General features: G+C 37.1%; 1 protein-coding gene across 1 annotated transcript in view; it reads left to right on the forward strand.

Moving 5' to 3' along the window:
- The window catches only part of Garem (GRB2 associated, regulator of MAPK1), a 174,409-nt gene that overhangs the window by 57,746 nt on the left and 90,709 nt on the right, over positions 1-25,954 (forward strand). The window contains exon 2 of the mRNA XM_013014792.1: positions 272-412. Coding sequence (XP_012870246.1) covers positions 272-412 — 141 coding nt within the window. The remainder of the gene's footprint in view (positions 1-271; positions 413-25,954) is intronic.

A 25,954-nucleotide genomic window follows, 5' to 3' on the forward strand; every position in this document is an offset into this window, starting at 1 on the left:
TTAAAAATTACCATTGAAATTAACCGTTCAGTACAGTGAAGTATTTGGCAGATATATAGAAAACATTTTTATGAAATCCTGTGTCCATTTTTCAACTTGGTATGGAATACTTTTACTTTTTTTTTTTTTTAAATCAAGGGTAGACTTTTTCTACCTTACTATTAGTTATCAGATTCTGCATATCAAGTTTTACCTTAAGAGATTTTATTGCAAAGCATGAGTAAGGAGATGTGAATTACAATTTTCTTACATAAAATTGTTTGTTTTCTAGGAGAATGCATAGAAGGGTTGCGAGAGAATGACTATCTTCTGATCCATTCATGTCGTCAGTGGACCACCATCACTGCCCACAGCCTGGAGGAGGGCCACTATGTCATTGGGCCAAAGATAGAGATTCCAGTACATTATGCAGGTAAGATACCTCTCAAGGGGCAGGAACAGGTAAGAAAGGAGAAAGGAGACTTAGAGAGTTCATGCTTTTCCTTCATAAGTAGAAACAGGAACTGTCTCTAAACTAGATAACACAATGACTTCAAAAAACAAGAACCAAACACTTTTTAAATCAGTGAGTAAAATCTCAGACTCATTTTGTTGTGGATATTTCTAATTAAGGCAGCTAGATATTTGTAAGATGAAAATTTTTACAACCACAAAGAACTTTGCAGTCTTGGATTAAAATCAGCATGTGTAGTGAACATCTGATCTTCAAGCAGATCTGTGTACAACTTGAACATTGTCTTTGTGAATAACACTGATACAGTGATTCCAAAAGGTGCCTTTCATGAGTGAATGTTATAGTCTGGTTTTAGGAGTATTGGAAATTCAGGTACCTAGATGTGTTGTTCTTGTCAACTAGACCTTTAGAACACAGCAATGGAGAGGACCTCTCTTCTCTAATGCATGTGACAGCTATCTTGTTTTCCCTTTAAATTCTATTCAGCTTAGTGACTTCAAATTTATTGAGCACATTCTATGGCCCAAACTGAACTTGGGATATCTTAAATGGTTTGAATAAACTTTCAATATTAGTAGCTTCTAAGTGCACTAAAACAAGTTTGATAAGAAATATACTCACTATGTTGCGTATGTTACTGTAACTATAACTCCTCTGTACATCAACTTGACAATAAAACTAAATTAAAAAAAGAAAATATGTACATAATTTACCTTACACTTCACGCTGACACTTACAGTTCATTCTATAAAGGACCATAACTCTTTTTTGTTCATCTTCATTTTTAATTTAGTTACAGCAGAACATTTTAACCAACTAACTATAAATTGCTTAGCACTAGACTGCCAGTTTCTAAAATGCCTATCAGGTTGTCTGTTTGGAAAATGTCCTTGCTAAAATAGTAGAAAATGATCTTTGTACAATGAAATTTGGTGCTCTTTTGGATTCTCAGAAGTTTTTTTTTTTTTTGGTCTGGTCGTGGGGCCTGAACTCTGGGCCTGGGCGCTGTCCCTCAGCTCTTCAGCTCAAGGCTAGTGCTCTACCACTTGAGCCACAGCGCCACTTCTGGCTTTTTTCTTTTTGCTTATGTGGTGCTGAGGAATCGAACCCAGGGCCTCTGGCATGCAAGGCAAGCACTCTACCACTGAGCCACCTTCTCAGCCCCTCTCAGAAGTTTTGATTGCTGGAATGAGCTTCTCAAAATATTCTTCTTATTCAAAAAATACTTAGGGAATTTCTGTGAGAATTTGTATGACTTAAATTTTTTCTTCTAGATTTATAATACCTCACCTCCTGATTGAGTAGCCTTCATGGAAAAAGGGAAATATTGAACTGCCAAAGATACTCATTTGTGAGATTGGGAGTCAGGTAATAGGAGTGATGCCAGTTTTCAAAGGAGTGAAGAATGACACGTAGCCTCCAGACAGTCTCCAGGAAGTTCTCACAACAGGGGAAATCTACACTACTTTTAGCAGGCTCTATCTCTGTCTTTGTCCCAAACTGCAAAGAAACAAATTTGTGCATTGTTTGATCACATACATGACTTTACCTAGTTGTATTCTTCCATTAGTAGACCAAGTTCCAGTCTTTCCCTAAACCCTCTGTGAATAGTTCTGTCAAATCAGTCTTCACAGAGGAATGTTTCACTTGGCTATTTCTTCAGCTCTCTTTGGGGATTCTTTACCTTGTTGTTTAAGGCCTTTGTGAGTTCTAGCCTAATTCTTCAGTCTTTCTACTCTGAAGAGCCATTCACCTGAGATACATTAGTCACAGCTTCCTGATCACACTGGATATTTTACATTTATACCATTTATCTCACTTGAGTTGCCTCCCTCAGCACATGCTGCTTTTCAGCCTGTCTTTGGGTTGAAACGTGCAGGTCTTCTGCTGCCCCCACTGGTCTCTTGATATACTTACTGTATATCATGTTCATTTGGCACATGTCATTACTATTCATTCAATTTCTTCTTGTGGACATACATGTCTTCCTTCACATACCAGTTGGACTGTACACTCCTTAATAAATGAGATCAGTTAAGCATGGCCATTCACATTTGTGATCCTAGCTGTCTTGGAGATGGAGATCATGGTTTGAGATTGGTCTGGGCAAAAAGTTTGTAGAGGACTGGGCACAATGACTTTTGCCTTTCATTTCAGCTATACTGGAAGTGTACATGGAAAGATTATTGTCCAGCCTTTCCTGACCATAAATATCTGATATACGGTTCAACAAATAACTAAAAGCAAAAAAGGCTAGGGAGCATGGCTCAAGAGATAAAGTACCTGCCTAGAAACTCAAGACCCTGAGTTCAAGTCCCATTACCTCCCCCTATACACATACAATGATTAGTTCTAAAAAAAACAAAAGCAAAAAACCTCTGCTCCTCCTTTTGTTCTATACACAAATAATGTACATGGATGTTTGATCTCAGAATCTCACGCCTGGCTCCACATAGGGAACACGTGATTGCTGGGCCCTACTTCCAGAAGTTCTGAAGATTTTAAATTTCTCTGTGATAGAAAATGCATCCTGGGTTGTAAATAGGTGTTTATGGTGTTAGATGCTATATTTTTCCTAAATACGTGTAAATACATTAGTATTTTAACATGTTGTATTAAAGCCTCTCAGCTTCCTGCAGGTGTTCAGCAGCTTATGTTTTATTTGTGAGGGGAAAAACATCATGTTACAAGCAGTAAACATTCATTTTAGTGGAATTGAAGAGCCAAGACTAAAGGAAAAATGAACACTAAGATCACACCACCTTACATTAAAAGGAGAGAAAAGAAAGGATAAAAAAAACTTGAAATAGGATCAAATGGTTTGAGAGGTCATTTCCATTAGGCAAATTAAAATGGATGGTTGGTGTTGAATGCCCATCTAAGTTTTCTAAGCTGTCCTTTCTGAATTGATTGAACAAGAAGTGTAGATAGAAGTGTTGAGGTACAAATAGATGGTGGTGATCATTTTGTTTGGGGGCTCACATTTAAAAATTGCCAAGAAATGTTCTTTACAAAGTTAAAAGGAACAGATTTAATGATTTGCTATGGCTAATAGGGAATCAAGAGGGCCCAGCACTTTGATACATTATAAAAGTGACATTCTTCAATCTTCAATCTGATGTGATCATTTGGTATCAAGGTTTAAGTGCCCTGTGGATGTGAATAATTTCTTCTCCTCCTCCTTCTCCTTCCTCTTCCTTCTCCTTTTCCTTCCTTCTTCCCTCTTTTTTCTTTTTTCTTTCTTCTTCCTTGTGGTCATGAGTTTGAACTCAGAGCTTCATACTTACCTGCCCACTGTCAACTATGTTCTCAGGCGATTGCCCAGGCTGGTATTCAACTCCTACACTCAAGAAATTGTCCTATCTCAGGCTCTCAAGTAACTGAGACCACCTCAACCAGTCTACAGTGGCATCTGTTTTGTTTTGAAGAATATATGTATTATGAAATTCAGCCTTTTGAAAAGAAAGTGAGCATAAAGTATATTATGGAATCCAAAAACATCATTTATCTCTGTCTTACATGTACTCTAAGTTTAATTAGTAGAGGAAACCCTGATCCATGAATACATGTCAAAATTTCATCAGATTGAGATTAATTGTTCATTCTTTAGGAAAATTAATAAACAGGTTATTAATAAACAAATTAACCTAATAGCAAAACCCACCAGTTTTATAATCAAACAATCTGGCTTGGTTCATGATTGTACTATTTACTATCTGTATTACTTAGTTTCCTCATCTGTAAAATGGAGATAATTACAGTACCTTTTTCCAAAGGGAGTTGTAAAGATTAAAAGAGGTCATACAAGTGGAGCACCTTTCAGAGTGCATAGTGCCTTTAAACTGCTCCATCAGTGTCGATGGTTACTATCATGGTCATGAAACTAAATGTCTCCTGTATTATTATTTACAAGTTTAATTACTTTTCTGTTCACACCTAGTTCACACTGATAACCCTCAAAATATTTCTGGGTTTTTTGTAGTTGTTGTTACTGTGTGTATCTATGTGAGTGATTGCTTTTTTTTTTTTTTTTTTTTTTAATTGTGAAAATACTGTACAGAGGGGTTACAATTACATGAGCAAGGTAATGAGTACATTTCTTATCAAGCATTGTTGCCTCCTCCTTTGTTTCCCCTCCCCATCCTTCCCATCTGCACCCCACCCCCGTTCTGCTGCACACACACCCCCAAGTTGTAAAGTTCATTTTTCAACATAACATCTTGTACATCTCATTGTTGCAATGGGTCTATCTGTATCCCTATTAAACAATTTGTTTTTTCCCTTCCCCTCCCCAAATTATACCAACATCAAATACAGTGAAAACAAGGGTTATATCATGGGGGAGGGACATACAAAGCAACAAAATAGTCACCTTATAAATATGTTAGAAACAATAGCAAGAAAGAAAAACCATTTGAGTCCTTATCTTGGGGCTCATTTCGCCTAACATCAACTTATCTGACCATTTCTACTTGTCTCAGACATATACTAGTTATTGCAAATAAGGAAAACCATGGGACCTATGTTTCTTTGGGCCTGGCTTACTTCACTTAATGTAATTTTTTCCAAGTCTTTCCATTTCCTAACAAATGGGGCAATGTCATTCTTTCTGATGGAGGCATAGAATTCCATTGTGTGTATATACCACATTTTCTTGATCCACTCATCTAGTGAAGGGATCTGGGTTGGTTCCATATCTTAGCTATGGTAAATAATGCTGCAATAAACATAATTAGTTTTTAAATTTTGAAAATGAATATACTCCTTTCACTCATTTACCTTATCATTTTTTTCCTGTCTTCTCCAAGCTCTCTTACAAATATATCCACATGCATTTTTTTTTCCTCTGAATCATTTGAGTGTTTCACTGTGGATTTGCTAAGAACAAGGATATATAACCTCAGTACTATTAGCAAATTTAAGAGACTTAATACTTTAATCTACAGTCCGCATTCAATTTCAGCTGTTGTCCCAGAAGTGTCTTTTACTTTATTTTATTTTTTTGCCTCCAGGTCAACAACTAGACAGAGGCTATACCTTATCATTCACTGTCATGTCCTTAGCCTGCTTGAATCTGGAGCAGCCTTAGCTGTCTTCGTGTTTTGTGACACAGATATTTTTGAAGAATATAGGCAAAATGATTTATAGAATCAGCACTATTAAGAAATTCCCTGTGCTATTCACATAGTCTATATCAGAGAAGTTTCATGACATTCCTCATGTAAAAAGAAATAATTTCAGAAAACTTTGAGAAGAGCTAAATATAACTTGACGTTTGCATGAGAACTACATTCTGAAATGGTAGTTAAAAGAAGCTCCTTATTCTGATTTCTGAAATGATTAGATGTGCTTTACACAAATAAAGACTTTCCTCATTCTGGTAAAATAGGCTTAATTTTGGAGAAAAGGAATTTTCTTGGTACAACAATCAATTCCAAGAGACAGAATGCATTCTGTCATCATCATGTATTTTTCTTTCACACAGTTGGAGAAAGTACTCAGAAAAATTGGCATAGTGCTTGGAAAAGACATTGATGCTTTTACATGTGTTTTATTCAGAAGGCATCACAGATAAATCATCTTCTTTCAAGTTTTAACTTCTTATTGCTGCCAGAGGGGCTGAGATTTTTCTAAGGAACATGCATGACCATCTCAGGACTGTTACTGCATTCTGCATATTCAGAACATCTAGCTTCAGAATTGCTTGGAAATTCAGACACAGGCTAATTCACCCTACACATCCACCCTTCCCCTCCTTTACCCTCACTGCTGAACAAAGCTCTTCTTTTAAAAATTAATTTTAAAATCCCTAATATATCTTAATTCTAGACAATAGATTTTCATTTTACAGATCACATTTTTTTTCTCCTTTTTCTTTTTTAGATCACATTTTTTAAAAGAAAAATTAAATTCATTTTTTTCTGCAATATGGAGTAGTCAGTCCAGGAAATGCAAATTAATACCACAAAAGCAAATCTCATGTTACCCTCCAAAGGCCTCTAACCTAATTTAGATTACGATTAGTTTAATAAAATAACATGATTCAGTTCATACTAATATAAATATGAATCATGAATATAATTTGACACTTTTAAAAAATATAATCTAACTTAAAGTTCTGCAAATACTTGGAAATACCATATCCTCTGAAATTTTTATCCTCCTGAGTGCTGTCTCTGTTATACACGGTAGAGAATTTACCCTAGAACGTGTTGGGGAGATCTAATCCCTTTCTTTACTACCTCCTGAGAACCAACAAAGAGGATTCTGGGGGTAGAGCTTTGAGAAATCGAATGAATCAGAATGTAAAGTGTCTTTGTACCTGTGGTCTGCCAGCTTGCCAAGTAATGGAATTCTGACTGGGCTTATGAAATTGTAAATCATTCCATGGAACGCTTATGATCCTTATGGATGAACAGATTGGTGCTTGAACATAAGCATCTGAGATTAACTCCAGCCATGTTTGGTTTCTATTTTTAAATTTTCATCTTCCTGCAAATCTGGTGAATCTATAACAAGATAAAACGATCTCAGTCCTTTCCCTCCCAGCTGCAGTACATACAGAAAGAAGTGACACTTGTGCATGCACAAGGTTGAGAGAATTGCTTATGCAGTTTTCAAGGCCCTTAGTCAGCAGCACCTGCATTTCTGTCAGCAGTGCCTGTTTTAAAAAAATGTGGGATGTGCAGTGTCTGTCTCACGGGCAAAATGATAACGCAGTACCTAACATAACCTTGAATTGTAATTACTGAACAAAAGGAAATGTTAAAACAAGCTAATTTTATTCTCCTGGGTTGCAAGTTTAATTAGTATGAATCACCAGTTTACAAAAGTAACTACTAGTGTTGAACAACAGTTTGTGTACTTTTTCTGTTCTATGGGATAAACTTTCTGTGATAAGTGGAACATAACTGAACTTCCTTTTATAAAAGTCCTAAGTTTTCCTGTATCCCATTCACTTTTCCCAATAGTACAGATTGGTTGTCTAACAAACAACTAAGTTTTAATGACTAACTATAAGGGTCACAGTTAACAATATTTACTGAGAGCTTATTTTTTCCCTTGCAGGCTATTAACAGCTTTTACTTTCATTTCTTTTGTGTACATTTCAGAAAAGGAAAGATTGAGAATCAGAGGTATTATATATCTTGTAAGATTACACAGTCAAGAGTCAAGTGTGATTTGAACCCAGGATATGTAGCTCCAGAGCTACTCCCCCCTCTTGGCAAATTCTAGAGGTTACTTTCTAAGCCACTGTGTGCCACCTAAGCCCTGCCCACAGTGTTCTATGTGGATGGGGCATGAATTGTAGAAAGCATCTACTGATTCTAGGGAGGAGAGATCTGGTAGAATTAGTATGTTGAGAAAACTTATATTCTGACTCTAGTCAAATTAAGTAGGTATCTAAACCATGACACTTTCTGATGTGTAAGTCATCTGCACATAGGTGATAGTCCAGTCTGTGAGTAATTACCAGGAAAAAGCAGAGACAGAAAGAACTTCCAGGAGACCCCTGAGTTGATGGGTATGGCTTCTGCTGGACCTGGAAAGTTTGAAGGTCTTGGAAAAGGTATTTTACTAAGGGCACTGGCGATCTTCAACAGAGCAGCCTAAATGAATGATCAAACAGAAGAAAATTAGATTACCGGAGAAGGTAATCTAATGAGTGACAAGTAAGACAGCAAGCAGGGATCAACTATTTTCATCAAGATTTTGGTATTAAAGGGAAGCAAGAGAGATCAGAGGAATGAAAGGCTTTTTAATATTTCATTTTTAGAGACTAATGTAATCTGATGAGTCTTTCTAGGTTAAGTTAGAATGATTCCTAGGTAGAATGATTCAGAAGAGAGGAGAGGAAAACTAATTAACTAATGTAATAGCCTAATGTCTGGGAAATTGTCTCTTCCACTAACCCCCCCCCACCCTCCCCAGGTATTTGTGAGGGTTAAAAGATTGCTGCTGAGACTCATAACACATGACAGATTAACAAAAGAAAAGTATAGCAGATTTCTTTTTACATGACACCGTAGTGTTAAAATGAAGTCCCAACCCCAGTGAAAATTACCTAATTGTCTATTTTTATGCCTAGATTTGATGAGGAGTGTATAACCATGTACAAACGTAATTAGACAAAAAGGGCGTAAATTTCACAGAGGGTATGAGCAAGGCTTGTTCATATATACTCTTCTTAGTACTTCTGTATGGCATTTCTTTCTCACAGAAAACACAGGACCCTCTTTGGAATGAGGGTCATAGGAGCCACTATTAGACAAGGTAAAGAACCTGTTATGACAGGGCCAAGGGGAGATTAGAGTAATGGTTATATGGTTGGCTTTGGGGGAAGGGAATTTCTAGTTTTCAGTCATAAAATTGCCTTAGGAAAGAGACATTGAATGGAGGGAGTAATGAGAGCAGGCAAGAGAAAGCCAGAGACTGCTTCTCAAAACTCCTCCAGTGTCATTCAGCAGGAAGTACTCAGCATGTCAAATCCCCATTTGCAGTGTTGTTTTCTGATCCCCCCCCCACTTTTTTATTCCGTTATTTAAATTTAAATTATTTAAAAATTTTCAGGGCTGGGAAGGTGGCTTAGTGGTAGAGCGCTTTCCTTGCATGCATGAGGCCCTGGGTTCGATTCCTCAGCACCATATAAGCAGAAAAAGCCGTAAGTGGCAATGTGGCTCAAGTGGTAGAATGCTAGCCTTAAGCTGAAGAGCTGAGGGACAGAGTTCTCCTATAATTGACAAAAAAAATTAAGCTACTTAACATAGTGTTTGTGTTCAGATAGAGGGTGGATGTAGCTTTTCCATATTGGTGTGAAAAAGAATAAAGAAATCATATAAATGTTTACCTTTGCTAGAAGACTTAACTTAAAGATAGACCCTGATGTTTGGTTTTTGCTTTGGTATGGCTAGTCTCACTTCTCATTGTGTATGAATAATAACCCAAGAAAATTTGAATGCAAATTATATTTAATGATGAGATGATATTTTGACATAATTTTGATTTTGTTAGTTGAGATACTGGTATTATGGCTCTGTTAGAAAATATACTCTTTAAAGACACTAAATCTTTGAGGGTGACATGTAATCATACTTTATAAAATAAGTATTTAAGTAAAAACAAAGCAGGTGAATAATTGGGAAACTATTGAAGTTGTTAAAACTAGAATGGAAATGTGGATGCTTGGTACCCTACTCTTCTGTTTGAAAATTTTTGTACTTAAAGGAAAAATCCTGACTCAGTGATGTAATAGCCAGCACAAAGTTTCCTTAGGTGATATTTTAACCAAAATCTTACTGCCTCTATCTTTGAGTTCCATTTGGAGTCTTCTATTTCTCTGAGGTAAAAGTTCCTTTTTTCACTGGGTCATTTTGATGAGGATTAGTACTCACTGAAATGACTGGAAAGTGTTAGAGGGAGGGGGAAGTTGAACTTAGAAGAAGTAATGATGGAGCCTCCTTAGCTGGTAGCTTTCTGTAGAACCTTCCTCAGTCACAACCATGGCAATGTGTGGAGGCTTACTCAGCTTACTGATTAGCAGAGATCAAGACCACATTTTAGAGAGGATAAAGGAATTTATTGCCCAAAGTTCAAATAATAAACAAAACAATGCCTTGTGGGCTTCCTGCTGTCATCCATATGGCCCCACCTAGTTTGCCCCCAACCCAGATTCCAGGAACAGCCCCACCAGGCCACATTCCAGCAACTGGAAGCTGTGATTGAAGCCGCTTCAGGAGGAATGGGAACTTTCTACTTCAGATTACATGATAAAGAGGTGGACATATATAAGAAAGGAAGAAGGGAGGGAGGGAAAGAAATAAAAATTAACCTTTTTCGTTATTTTTTAAAAATAAGATTTGTGGGAGAAAGGGGGAATATGAGCAAATACATTAGAAACTTCTTTGGTATTGCACTGTGTGGCTTTTCTAAATTGTGCTGTAAACACTACTAAAATAATAAAAATTTATTATAAATAATAAAAGAATAAGTCTCTCAATCATGTTTTCACAATTCAATCTGTCCTTATTCTCACACTCCTTGCAAATGATATGCTGAAATCTACAAGCAAAATCAGAAGAAATAAAACTCTTAACACAAAGTAGGGATGGTCTCTAGAGTTTAAAACTCCTAGGCTGCTGTTTTTGTTTCTCTTCTGCTTCTGGTTTGGTACTTAATGGGAAGTTGGTACTGGAAAGGGCTAACTCCAGTTCAAGTGTAATTTAACCTATGAGATAATGTGATCAACATCAGGTGGAAAGTTTGAATAAGCCACCTGTGACTACACTGTTAATGGAGTGTTTATAGCATAGGTAGGAATGTACTTGTCTCACTTCATAATTTGATTTCCATGTTGGATTTGTACCTCTAAGAAGTAGTGTGACCTTTCAAAAGCTTTTCTTCTAGCTTTTAGGGTTTTCCTTGAGCTTTTTCTTCACAGAAAATAGACTTAATAATTTGTTCCAAAAGTGATTGCAATGCACTAAAACTTCGTGAAGTCACCACTGTTTTTTAGGATTAAAATCACTTGCCTTTAATGACTCACTACCCAAGTAAGTCTTGTGCTAGCTTTTGTGTGAAGACTGACACATCTGTGCAGTGGTGGTTCTGTGTACTTTCAATAGAAAACAACAGGCCAAGTATACTGTGCACAAGTGCACATGTTTCTGCCATCTAGCGCAAGAGGAGAGGTGATTCAGACACTTCCTCGTTCACTTCTAGAAAGGTGTACATTACACGGTGCCTCCAACTTGTTAGAACTGGTTCACAGAAGCTAGTGGGGTTTGTCCCTTGTGAGTCAAGCCAATGAGTGAGTGTAAGATGAGCATAATAAACATGGAGCTTTTATTTTCTAGATGTTCAGCATCACTGTAGTTAAGTGAAATACAGTGCCCACATAGATAATTTGAAATGTTCCATTTGCCCAGTGATGCCTTTTGTATTTCATTAGTAGTTTTAGTTTTAATACTCAATGGCAGGCAGTTTTTTGTCTTCATATGACTCTTAACACTATTTCCTAGTCCCAACTTGTTTTCATATGTGAAACTAGAGATACCTTGAGTGGAAATTCCAGTGCTTCATCCTTCTTGGGCCCTTTCCAACTTGCCCCCAAAGTAACTGTGTGCTGTCTTGTTGACTCTGCTTCTGTATTCTCTAAACAAGCCAAAGTTCCTTTTCATCCTACCTAACTGTTTCTCATCTGCTCTGATCATGTTTTCTTCCTGTACTCAGATCTTCTTTTTTCCCCAAGTACAACTCTGTTCTGTGTACTGGCTAGGACTTTTTCAAGGTTGTGTTTTTTGTCAATATAAACTCTTGGTTAGCCCTGAAATCTGTCCATTATACACCCCAGTAGGCACCAGCCCACAGGCTGTGGTTGCTCACTGTGTCGTGTCTTGCTACGTTTTCTTTCTTGTGCTTAGAGAGCCCACTTTCGAGTCCTACCCCATTACTGTCCTACCCTCCAAATACTATTTTCCTCAAAAGGTTTTTCCCAGTCTTCCACATCATGAAGGTACAACCTTTCTGGCTTTTCAGAATCCCTACAACATTTCATGCCTGGGGCACTTGCTCTTATTCTTCCTGTTACTGAATGATCCTTGAAGAAATTCAAGTAATATTGATCCTATCTGCATCTAGTATACTCTCGGTTAGTTTAAAGGCTTACAAAATGATCTGAACCCAACTGAAGTTGATTTGTCTTTAAAGGACAAACTAAAAAAATTTTTTTCTGTAGCATAGGCATTTGAACTGAGGCCTCATACTTGCTAGGTTGATACTTTTTGCATAGGTTATTTTTCCAGATTGTCTCACTTCCTGCCAGGAATTATCTGAACCTTGATCCTTCTGTTTATACTTCCCATCTAACTGGGACAATCAGTTTACATAGCTGTACTCAGCCATTGGTTAAGATGGCATCTCTAGAACTTTCCACCCAGGCTGGCTTCAGACTGCAATTTTCTGATCTCTAGTCCCCAAGTACCTAGGATTACAGACTTGAGCCACTGTGCCTAGCGGTACAGTATAGTACAGTAGCTGAAGACCTTTTGGACTGTAAGGTGGAGCTGAGGACCAAAGGTGGGCATAATGCTTACATGGACAAGTCTGGTTTCTTACAGTTCTATACCTTATGTTGACAGGAAAGGTATTTGAAAGTACTGGTATAGGGATACAAGCCAAATTCCTTGGCAGTGTGCAGTAAGGAGCTTTGGTCTGGGAATGGAAGGTGAGACCTTTAAGTGGACATGCGCAAAAATGACCTTCTAGACCAGAACATCATGAACAAAGCTAGACTGTAGGCAACAATAATAATAGCTTAAATCATTTGTGTCATAAAGGAGATGGAGAACTTAGAAGATACAATTGGAAGACTAGTTTAAGAAAAATGAATAATGATTCCTAGGCAGAATAAGGAGAGCTATAACCTCTGTGCCCTGTTAGTCCTTCACAGAATCTGTTTTTAAAAAATTACTGGTGAGCTAGCCTACTGTCCTCTATGTGTGAGTTTAATAGATCAGAGTGAGGAATGCAAAGACAGTGGGAAACTGCAGATAGAATAGTCTCTTAAGAAAGTTCTTGAAGTAGACCTGATATGGGGGAGTGGCTAAGCAAGACCAATAGAGAAGATAAATTTGATCAAGGGACATTGTGTGCATATATGGAACTATCACAATGAAATCATCTTGTACAACACATGTGTTCGTTTAAAAAAGAAAGATAATTAAGTCATGGACTAGGCTAGTGGGGTTGAGGTAAAAGCAGATATTGAGATATGAGAAATGGGAGAGAAAAATAAATCTGAGAATAAAAATTAACTTTTTTACACAATTTAAATGGAAATAGCTTCCCTCTCTTTCTTCCTCTTCTCTTTCCCTTGCTCCTGCATTTTGGCGTCACATTTGTTGTGCATCTTTTTTATAATGGCTTTATTTCTAACATTTTCTTTATTGTTAAAACACCCTCTCCCCTTAAGATAGAATTTGCCAATAGCAACAACACAAAATATTTAAGATTTTTCTTAATAAGAGAGAAAGAAAGTAGATTCATGTTTCTTTTTAAAATCCTTAATCTTTGGGTCAGAGGATTTAGTAAAAGTTACTTGACTTAAGACTGGAAAGAATGCTCTTATCTTTCTCTATCTTGGGTCTGTCTGGTATATTAGAGTTAGAATTTCCATAGGTAATGTATTTAGAATACAGGATGAAGTGCTAAAACATGGCATACAAAAAATACCAGGTTCTAAAAGGTTATTACTATAAAGATTTGGCACTTTACCTGTATTTTGACATTTATTTCCTATATCCAGTAGGAACTCTTCATTATCAAAAATCTTAAGTTTTTTAAATTGCATGAAATACATTGGTTTTATATTCTGAATGTGATAATAAACTCCTGTGAAGAAGAATATATGTGATGTAGGTTAACTTATGATCGAAACCTAATGTCTGCTTATACTGTGTCATAATTTGTAATAACACTATTAATTCCTCAAGAAAAAGGATTGTTTTCTTTGTTTAACATAAACCAGTGGTTTTCAACCAAGTTGAAAGTTTACACCTACTTTCCCACCCTAGTTACATTTAGCAACTTCCAGAGACAGTTTTGGTTGTCACAAGTGGAAGTGCAGCCCTGCAACCTGCTGAGCCTCTTATAATCCACAGGATGATTGTCCACTTAGGAATGTCCAGCCTCCAAATACCAGTGATGCTGAGGTAGAAAAATGAAGTTACTATTGCTCTTTTCTTTATTATCATAATCAGTTTACATTCTGTTTTTAGACAGAAGCTACTATCAGATATTGTCTATGAAATTATAAAGTGTTATAAAGTTGATTGCGAAAACAACCAGTTGTTGCCCAGTCCTAAACAGACAAAGAAGCCAACAAGTAAATGTTCAACAGATTGTAAGCTTATGTTAGTTTCCCCCCCCACACACACACACATACACACACACACACACACACACACACACACACACACTGCCTGAAACCGACAATCACTGTGCATGTCAAGACCAAAAAATTCAGGGGGCCTAAATGGAGCAATCCTTTATTGTAAAGCTTTATCTTCCAGACTATCCTAACTTTTTTTTTTCTTTCTTCCTTTTTCAAAAAAAGAATGTAATGCCTACAAATACACAGATTTTGAAAGCTCTAAAATGGCAAACAAGCTACTTCAGATTACAACAAATGTATGGTTTTTCAAATTCTCCAAAATGTAGAATTTAATGTGTATCTGTGTGAGGAAAAAAAAATGTGAGACCTCTTTTCCCTGATTTCCCCCAGAGTGAATCACTGTCTTCTGTTGTAAGTCTTTGTCCCTTCCCAACATTTTAACTACATATTTTGTTCTGTTTTTAAGTTGAAATAACTGTATAAAAAAGTAATCTCAGGAGGAGAGACAAAAACACTTAACAAGGGGGCTGGGAAAGAGGCTCAGTGGTAGAGCACTTGCCTTGCATGCATGAGGCTCTGGATTCAATTCCTCAGCACCACATAAGCAGAAAAAGCAGAAGTGGAGCTGTAGCTCAAGTGGTAGAGCACTAGCCTTGAGCTGAAGAGCTCAGAGACAGTTCCCAGGCCTAGAGTTCAGGCCCCACAACTGACTAAATAAATAAATAAATAACACTTAACAAGGTTAGGTAGATTTGTGGATCTACTCAGACATGAGTTGAATAAGTCATGTTAAATACCTACTGGATACTGGGCAGGATGTACAAAGAGCAGGAGAACCATTGGTAGTAGTGAGTTAAGATATCAGTACTATAAGATGAAGTTAAGTGAAATGAACCCCAAGATAGGAACACAAGTGGTATTTTCTTTCTTGCTGTTGTTTCTGTCGTATTTATAAGATACCATGTGATTTTTTGTTGTTGCTTTGTATGTTCCTCCCCCACGGTATAACCCGTTTTCACTGTATTTGATGTCAGTATAATTGGGAGAGCATAAGGGAAAAAGCAAAATGTTTAAATAGGGATACAGGTTTGACCCATTGAAACAATGAAATGTACAAGACAGTATGTTGAAAAATGAGTTTTACAGTTTGGGGTGGGGGGGGAGTATAGGAGTATAGTTGTGGAGGTGGAAGGGAAGGGATGGTAGGGGAAAGCAAAGGAGGAGGCGACAATGCTTGATAAGAAATGTACTCATTACCTTGCTCATGTAACTGTAACCCCTCTGTACAGTATTTTCACAATAAAAAACTTATTTTAAAAAAAGACATGGGGGCTAGGGGGGAGTGGGAGATGGGAAAGGATGGAAAGGGGAAACAAAGGAGGAGGCAACAATGCTTGATAGGAAATGTACGCATTATCTTGCCCATGTAATTGTAACCCCTCTATATGTATTTTCACAATAATAAAATAAAATAAAAAACTAAAAAAAAAAACATCAGTAGTGAGCAGTAGGGAACACCTACTATGTGGCATATGTCTGGTGCTACTTATCACCATTCTCTGATTCAATACAGAAACCATTCTAGATGAGGAAACCAAGACTTTGGGTCTTCTAGTCAGTAGGTGGTAAATTTGGGGTTCCACCCCAAAACCACCTAGTTGTAGAGCCTAAGTAATCAGGCTGCAGCCTGCTACAGGGTCTAGATCTGAATTCTTGTGGACTTTCTGGGCTCAGGCTGTATTTTGTAAGCAGTGAGTTTATTCTCAAGGTGCTGTGCTTTGTTTCACGGATAAGTCTTTGACAACAGGTTAGGTGGCCCTTTGTGGCTAGCAAATTGCATAAATAAAGTGGAAGGAACATACAGCACATTCCTTTGTTCATTGGTTCTCATAACTTTGGGGCCTTATGAATCATGAAGCAAGGGATGACAGCACATGGACTAAGGCAGTTGTTCTTAATGCCTTACCTTCTTTCCCTTACCTTTCACTTTCTTGCCAGCCAGGGCTCACAGATAGCATTTTTAAAGAGAGCTGTTCCAGAGGGAAAAGCCTTTTGTTCCTCTTGCCATATGGAAAGACCTCTGTGTGCCTAAGGTTTGAGAAAGAGCAGCCCTTCAAGGAAAATCGGAGTGCTGCACTTTTCCTGTTGCAGAAGAGAAGCCACTGTGTTCTGGCAAGTACCCATCAAGCATATTACCATTTAACAGGGGGACACTTTCTTCCCATCACTTGTGCCCTATCTGCATGCTGCACAGCTAGGAAGTGCCAAACTAACCCAAGACCCTGAGTGACATAGGCTCCAAGATGTCTAGTGGATAAACCTTGTGTCACCTCTGAGATTTCAGGCAAAAGCCCTGGCTCATACCTTGCCCTCTTCTTATGGCTTCAAACATTATATTACTAATGTCTTTAGAAACAAGAACAAGATGAGGGCCTCTGCCCTTCTGTGGCCTAATAACTTTCTCTCTCCAGCCACAGTGAGTATTTTACCAAAAAAAAGGGAGTGGGGCTTATTTTCCTGGCTCAACCTCTTACATATGTTCCCTGACCTTTCTTTGTCTCATGTTCACCATTTGTAAAACAAGGATAACAGTAACTACCTCACACCCTTGTCAGGAGGATTAACTAATCTTAGAAGTCTATCCCGAATATACTAAACACTAAGTTCTGCTGTTATAGCTACTTTAATGTGTTTTCAGTTTGATACATAATAATTGTATGCATTTATAGGACTTGGTATGATATTTTAATACATGTAGACATGTGTAATATTTGATGATAGTACTGTCACCCTTATAAGGTATCTATCATTTCTTAATTTGGGAAACACAGCTATTTTGAAGTATTCAATTAGTTGTCAACCCTTTTTGATGCATTGTACAGTAGAACATTAGAAATCATTCCTGTTCAACCACATTTCCCTACCCATTAATAACCCTCCCTCTGTCCATTCCTCCCTCAATATTCTTCTCAAGCTTACACAGTTCAGTACTGAATCTTAACAATATCTTTTTTACTACTTTTCATGTGAAGTAGATATGCTTAGACTAAAAAGCCAGGCACATATTATATTTTGTGATTTATTTAGTAATGGAATGAATTCCAAACCATTGCCTTAAACCACGTAATTTTCAGTTTAATTGGACAAAACACTAGCATTATGATGTTGTGTCTTGTAAGACCTTTTTCAAGGAAAACATCCCTTCAGTTTGCAGCTTTAGAATAAACAATTTCTGAAATGATTTTTCACTTACCAGTTACAATCGTTCTGAATAAGATACAGAAATTGCTCAGATTCAGAATTACCCGCTTAAAAAACAACTCCTGTAGCTTGGGATTTAACCTTCCTTTCCCAGCAACACCTCCCTTCCTAGTATTTAACTTTGCTCTTTTGGGTATTGAGGGTCTATGTAGTGTAAATTCAAATGTGTACATTGTAGTACTTGCATCTGCAATTAACGTTTCCGGCCCTGCAACCTCAAAAGGCACCTTTATCATTTCTAAGACGTATTTCCCAAATTTAAAAAATAATTGTAGTAATATCACATGGCTAGGTGTAGAATATTAGCTATTTGGGTTATAGGCATTTTGTAAATAATAAAGAACTATTATTTCACAAAGCATTACTTTCCATATGTCTAGATTTTCATAGTTCTATGTATACCCAGCATGCTTTTTTGTAGTAATTACTTAAAACAAATGGTATTTGATCTTTAAGCTGTTCTAAACCCCCTTGCCTTAAATCGCCTAGTTAGAAGAACATTTTTTTCTTATCCTATATCATAAGGGATTATGTTTGCCAATTGAGTATGTAAAGTATCTTTTTTTTGTAAAGTGTCTTTTATATGTGTCTTCTGCGTTCTTGTCAACTCTTGAGTATATCTCATTTATTTTGCCTTCTTCACAGAACCTGCCATTGTGATAGGTACATAGTAGACAGTGGCTGAACAGTTGAATTCATGAAAAAGTATTGAATTACAATATATGTTGTTCATATAAATGTTTTCAAAGCACATGTTACACAGCACCGTTTTATTATTTTTATCATCATTTAGGCCCTTCCCTTTTACCTCTCACACCTTTCTTTCTTACCTTAATGTACATGTGTTTCTATAGTTGCTGCTGAAAACTAAGGCAAATATTTATTTGCTTTAGTTGGTACTGTTATGTACTGTTAACATAAATCTAAGAAGAGTTTACTGTAAGATCTTGTATATTTGTTCACTATCATTGTGACTTACCCTAGAGGTAGAATATTATATGGGTATATGCCAAATAGGATATGAAACTTGCAAAGTGCATGGAGCTAAGTCATTGATCCAAGTATACACACTTACATCTAGAAGATGGACCTACAAACAAAAGGATGTACTCTAGTAATTGCACATATAATGAGTGAAGACAATGTGAAAGTTGGCTACCTTCCCAGAAGAGGATTTATGGTCTTATGGCCTCACCTTGCCTTCAGCAAAGTGTCACTTTTCTAACATCTACTTGAATGTCCTTCATGTCTTTGAAAAACATGCATGAAACATTTGACAGGAAACACAAGGTGTGACTCTGAGTTCACGGTCTTTGTTGGAAGTGAAAGCATTGAGGGGACTGACTAAGAGCTCCGTTTATGAAATCTGGCAGCAATCAAACACCACGGTATTGCTGTTGTTGTCTTCGTTGTTATTCTTTGTTGTTCATATCAGGTTTTATGTATGCATCTAGTGTCCTGGAAAAATGAAGTCTCTAAAATTGCTGTCCATCAGTAATGGGTACTGTGTTCATGGGATTTTCTTAAATGGAAAGTAATATATTGGTTTTGCCAGAAATTCTTATCTGTAGTTTTATAAGGCCTTTAAGACTGATTTACAAAAATGATTATAGAAGGCTTCCCATCAGTTGACACCACTGACTGTAAATATAGTCTATCTACTGTGATACAGATGGTGGAAAATTACCTTTGGAGGTTGGGAAAAGTCCGGACATCATGTAGTGACCACCCTTAGCCATTACCTCACTGATGTACTTGTGGGCAGCCAGAGCACATTATGTGACAGCTGTTCCACATTGGTATCATCTTCCACATGTCCTCTTTTCAGGTGGCTTTGCTTGTAAAGGTCTCATAAAGACATGAAAAAGTCACGGTTGTGCTGTTTCTTGTCAGTCTTCATAGAAAAACATGTGGCAACAGAAAGTTCATGTCTTTTTCTTTTTATAATCTACTCAGACCAAAGAATGATTATGAATAGGTCGTTACCCAAAGAAAAATTTTCACATTGTACATTACCTATGCATTTCAGTGATTGAAAATAAAGGGGCACATGGCCACTGAGGAATTCTGCTATTTCTGCTATCTGCCCTATATACTAAGTACTGTTGTCCATAACTCCTTTGGTCCATTTCCTTGAAAATCATGGTTGGTTGCCATCAGAATGTTTTGGACTTTGAGTTCTATATAGCCTTATTTGTATACAAGGATTTCATCAACTGCATACCAGTATCAGTTACATGGTGATTGTCTTCAAGCTGTTGTAAGAAAAATATCCTAGACTGAGTGGCTTGGAAATAGCAGAATTTTCTCACAGTTTCATATCGGAAGTCCTTTACCAAAGCATGGACAGAATCAGTGACTGACAAGGGTGACTTCCTAGTTCATAGGTGGTAACTTCTTACTGGAATGATAAAGGTCTCTGCGATGTCTCTTTAGAAGGGCAATAGTCCCATTCATGGATTAGGTTTCACTAGTGAATTTCAGGGAGAAGGACACAAGTATTCTGTCCATCACAGTGGTAAAAAGAATCCCTTCCAAATGAAGCCTAGTTTTTACCTCCATAACTAAAATACTGAGTATTGACATTATAAGCAAGAAACAGCCCTAGCTAGTGATAACACAGTTTTATGCACTCTTACCTAAGCTATTTTACTATGAGCTTTTTATTCTCTAGTTAAAAATACCAAGTCAGATTTACCTACAGTACAGAGAGATAGTAGAAATATGGCAATAGAGCTTTTAAATTGCATACAAACTGGGATGACTAGTTCATACAGAAAACATTGCCAAACATGCCCCTTCTGATGTCTGCTGGGAGAACTTCTTCCACAGAGTGAAAACTGGCATAGGAACAGTGAGAATGGGAGTGAGGGTAAGCGAGAGAGCTAAAGAGCACTGTGTTTTCTACAGAAAGCACCCCAGGCCTACTCTCTTCTCTAGAAGTCTTTGTGAGCTGCCTTTACTATGTTACAATTCTGACCTCTTGCCCCATTTCCTACTAAAGTGAACCTAAGCCAAATCCTGTGGCCATTCTGCTGACAGGCCTGTTTAGCTAGTCTTTCCAGTTCTGTTGGCTTTGCCACACCACACTAGAGAGCTGAATGTTGCTCTTTCTGTGGTAATGAGACAGAAGGCAGGTGTGGATGCTTCACAGGGCAGGACTTGTCCCTCTCTGGTGATTCACTGGGTGCCACTCTTTGGGTGTATATTGTTAATATCCTCTTTGTAGGTGGTTGTTTGCCCTCAGAGGTACATCTCCCAGGTCTGTGCTCCTAAGATTGGGTGTTTATCTCCCTGGAAGTGTTCCAGGTGGGTAATTGCTTTCTACTTTCTATAAATCAATGACATTGGGGTGTGTCTTTCTCCTAGGCTGACTGTTATGTACAATGATTCTCAGAAGAAACAAGCTTGTTTTAGTCAAGTCATAGTGTGTGTCACATATAAGGATTGGGATTTAGTTTAGAAACAAGATTGTATTGCCTGTTTTTTTTGATATTTATAACTTAAAGGATGATTTATATGTAAAATTGTAATTCACTATATCATGCATGGTTATTTGACAATTTTTTGTGTTTGCATCTTGTATGTGAGTGTGTATGTATGTATATATGTGTGCACATAGTAATACATGGACGTATGGTCACCAAAACAACATGGGTTATCTGTAGATTGTATGTTTTCAACTAAAGTAACCTGAGCCTACCTTTAACACTGTTTCTCAATTTAACACCTTAACTAAACATTATCTCCATTCCTTACCTCTTACCTCTCATTTATTTCATAATTCATTGAAGTGCAGCTTCTGTTCTCATAAATTTACTGGAAGCACTTTTACTACTGTCTACATATAATAGGCATTTTCCAGTCCTCAGCTTGCATAAGACTATTGTTCATGACTTTCTCCTTGACATTGTTGACCTGTAGGCTGTCAAGACATCACCTTACACTTGCAGTTCCCCTCCAAGGTCTATCACTATCAGTGTGACCAGCCTTTGGGATTCAGTATCACCCAGAGGACCAGTTGGTTTGCTTCTCTCCCTCCCTTAGATATGTTGCAGGGATGTCTACCTCAGTTAGTATAGCTTCCTCCAAACTTACTTCCCACCCTAAACCGGCTTTTCTTCCTATATCCTGTTTGGTGGCATTGCCATCCAAGCTAGAAATCTGGGAGTCTTCCCACAACATCATCCTCTACATCCTGTGATGAAAAGTCTCACTGATGCTATCATCTCTGCATATCAAATGTGTTTAAAAAAAAAACATTTCTGCTCTCCTAATACAAAGTGTCTTCCTTTTTAAACCTTCAGCCTTTTAACTGACGCTAGCTTTGTTCTCCTAAATTTTACCACCCATAGAGTAACCAAGGAGGTCCTTCATATTTAAAACAAACTGTTAAAAAATCTACCTGAGTTCTATCTCTCTTTTTAAGTTCTTTCATAGTTCACTAGGCCAAGAGAGAATCCAAGCTTCTCAGTGCCAGGCAACATACTTCCTGATCGAGATCTTGCCTGACACATCTGCAGCATGGTGGGCCGTTCTCTGAATGTGCTATGTCATTTCCATGCTCCTCTTTTTCTTCTCATGCTGTCCTTCCCACCTGGAGTATCTTGTCTTGGTCATCTATCATCTAGAAAGCATCTTCAGATATATCCTTCCTGTGTCTCTAATCCTGTCCAAGACCTTGACAGTCTCATTAAAGAGATCCTGCGCCTTTTGAGAGAAAATACAGAATTTTCTCTTTGTGTCTTTCATGTCTGTCAGAGACAGTACAGTACATTTTCGAATCAATGATGTATTTATATAGTGTAAGTTGTTTATAGGAATTAGGATATATAAGGATTATAAATTACTTAGGCTTCAAAAGCTTCTCTCTGCAACACCAATTTCTAACTATCTCTGCTCAAAAACATAGAAAAATGATTTGATGCATAAAGACTTCATATGAAGCAATTTGGATGACTGTCTAAGTTTATGATTTGAAAAGTAGTTCCAAATCTTTTTAGGAAGCACGTAGGCCCTGAATTGTGAATTTACACTTGAACCTAGCTTTGCCTTTCATTCAGTTACTCATTCACCCACTCTCAGGATGTCTTTCATAACACAGAGTTGTGCCAGAGACAGTCATCCATAGAGCTTATTGGTGGAAAAGACAGTGTGGTAGCAATGACATTCTGATCCTGTTGGTGTTCACAACACAATGGACCAGGTTTACTATAAAGAGCAAATGCAGACTTAAAGGATAGTTACTACATTTTATATTTAATTCACCAAGTAGATTTTTTTTTCTTAGCTATATTTAAACTAAAATACTAGGCACTACTTTTTTTGTTTGTTTAATTTTGCTGCTGTTATTATTACTAAGGAACTGAGTTTCGCAGATTCCTGGTCCATATGGATACCATTGAAAATCCATATCCATATTGTTTATGAGGAATAGAGAAGAAAAGAGTTTGTGAATGAATGAGAAATGAGCCAAGAAGCACTCGAAAGTAAACCAGGATTAGATTGTAAGGAGTCTTTATGGATCCATTTCCAGTCATGTATTGAATAATTTAATCACTTGGTAATTAGCACCAGGGTCTTTAGAGACTTTTTAACTTTTAAAAGAGTTCCTGCTGTCTAGAATCTATAAATAGTGTAGAAGCAGTAATTCAGAACAGAAAAGAACAGTGTTTTATCAACTGGAAAAAAATTATGGAGACCTCTTTTTCCCTTTTCCTGGGCAGCAACAGTGTCACATCACTAATGATATGAAGATTCACAGTTACAAAGAAGTTTGATAAAGTTAGGAAATAATATACTTGTTTTGATCAGTTCCACACTGGCTTCAGTTGGTAATAACCAACTTTTCCTTGTAAAAGGCCAGGTACTAGTCTTCTCTTACAAGGAAGCAGATAACGAGAATGTGGCCCCAGTTGTCAAGAGGAAAGAGACTCAAGCTTAAATCAAGTTCCAGCAGGTCAAAATATCCAAGATATATTGAGGAATGCCAATTAGAACTATAGGGGTTTGTCTGGTAAAGCTGGAGGGAGCCATTGTTGTTAAAGCTTCTTTGGGAGGAAATATAATCAGGGAAAGGATAAATGGGTCTGAGAAGGCACATGATGTATTTAAAGATAAGGGAGTAAGCCAATGGATTTGTCTGGAATAATGTACTAGTTTGGGAGTGGACATCTCAAAACATTTCCTAGTTTTTGTTGGCTCTGCCTTGTCTTCAGGAATGCCTTTCTCTCTACCAGCCCTCAAACCCCAGCTTAAATGTCACCTCCCTTGTAAAACCTTACCTGACGCTCTTAGACAGTCATCCTTCCTGAAAACACGCTTGGCTCTCTTTCCTTACTCCCCTGCAACCTTTCTTGGTGTGGTAATCCCATTTCCGATGTCTCCTTGGCTTGTTCAGAATTGAAACTGGGCCCGATTAACCACTCTTGCAACCTTGAGACTCCGGCAAGTGCCCACTTTGGAAATATCGAGCAATTACTACAAAACAAAAAATAAAATTGGGACTTTGACATTGAGGAAGTATGTGAGAGGTTCCTCTTTGATAAAAGTGGTAATCTAAAAACTAGATGACAGAAGTTACTAAAACTTCTCAAAGCAGCATGTCTTCTATAAATCAGTGAAATTTGGGTTATTCCTGTATTTTATAAAACTAAATATTTTAGTAGAATGCAAAGGCTTAGTATCAATCTTAAGCCTTTGAATATGTCTTCCCCTGAAGTTTATTGCCTCTGAGTTTATAGTTAGGAAGAGTATGTTCTTACCCCCACTTGATGTTATATATGTACATAAATCATCTATGTATTCTTCCTCTATTAGTTAGGTATTTGTATCTTATATAAACCGTATGCAGTTGCTTTGAACAGTGGCTCAATGGTTTTAGGAATAATGACTTCTTTTGATTGATACGGATACATTTAAACTAAAATATGTCTCATCTCATTTTGTAAGAAATTTTTTGTTTGATATGTATCAATTTGAAAATCAAATCTAAAGTTAAAATTTAAGGACATTGGCAATGCTAGATGTCTCTGGGAGAAGACAGGGCATAGGCGAGATTCTCTATTTATTATTGCAGCTTGCTTTTAGCCACATAGCCTAATACCAGTATCTCCTCATCTCAAAAATTATAAACTAATAGTTTTAAAAAATTACTAGTACTTCAAGTACTTTTTAAGTGTGTTTTATATGAAGTCATGATTTTGGTAATGTGATACTTGATTTCACAACTTTACATTTCACCTGTTGACAACAAAAACTCTGTTACTGAGAACCTAAATTCCACCCACTGGTTTTTCCAGAATATTTGTAGGACTTTCTCAACAACTAAAAGTTGCCAACCCAGTTTTGGTATGTAGACCTCCCAGCTAGCCGGAAACAAAGCAAAATTTAAAATCACTCCTGTATTGCATAACTGTGAGTTGATTCTGATACTAAATCTTAGTTAATGATTTTAGCCAGAGTTTTATCTCCTATTATGATGTGATAATTTAAGTTTTCTTGTAAAAGGAGATGTGGGAAATGATTAAATTTCACTGTTGCAGTTTTTGGTCTAGCTACTCTATAGGTTTTTTAAATGGATATATCTAAGCAGTAGGGAACTTTATTATCTCATGGTTCCTCACACACACACACACACACACACACACACACACATATATACATATATATACACATATATATACATATATATGTAGTATACTTTAAAGTATCTCCCTTTTCTCCTGAGGTAGCCCTTGATGTGGCAAACATTTGTTAAGAACTCTTCATGCCAAACACTGGTCTAATTTCTCCTGCTAAAACACTAGTTTTTACTTTACACAGGACAATTATAAATCTGCTTGGAGGGAGCTTTATGATATTAGATAGTGAAAAATAGTACCAGAGAAGAAAAATAAGGTACTTAAGACCTTAAGGCAAAGCTCCCAACTATTAGACTAGATAGAGCAAGGGGAGTTGTAGTGATGTTCTTCTGGGATTTAGAGAATGTTAGCATGGCCACTGTAGGTGGAACAGGAGAGAAATGTTGCAGACAGAAAGGAAAAAGAAGGATATTTCAAGAGAAGAAGGAAGTTACACATTTGAAACTGCTTGTGTCAACAGTTTGAGAAGAGAAAATGGAGAGATGGAGCTGGTCTGGGATATGTTCTGTGACTTACCAAACCATAAAGCAACATGCGAGGAATACTATTTAAAGGAACTCTGGAAATTCCCCTCTGCCTTTATTAATCCTCCCCAGCAGTAGAATTATTCACTTAGGTTTTACATAGCAGATGCAACACTTCCAGATATCATAATGAAACTCTCACACTTCTTTTTTTTTTTTGTCCGTCATGGGGCCTGAACTC

This window comes from Dipodomys ordii, unplaced genomic scaffold (genome assembly GCF_000151885.1).
Source record: "Dipodomys ordii isolate 6190 unplaced genomic scaffold, Dord_2.0 Scaffold25, whole genome shotgun sequence".
Lineage (NCBI taxonomy): Eukaryota > Metazoa > Chordata > Mammalia > Rodentia > Heteromyidae > Dipodomys > Dipodomys ordii.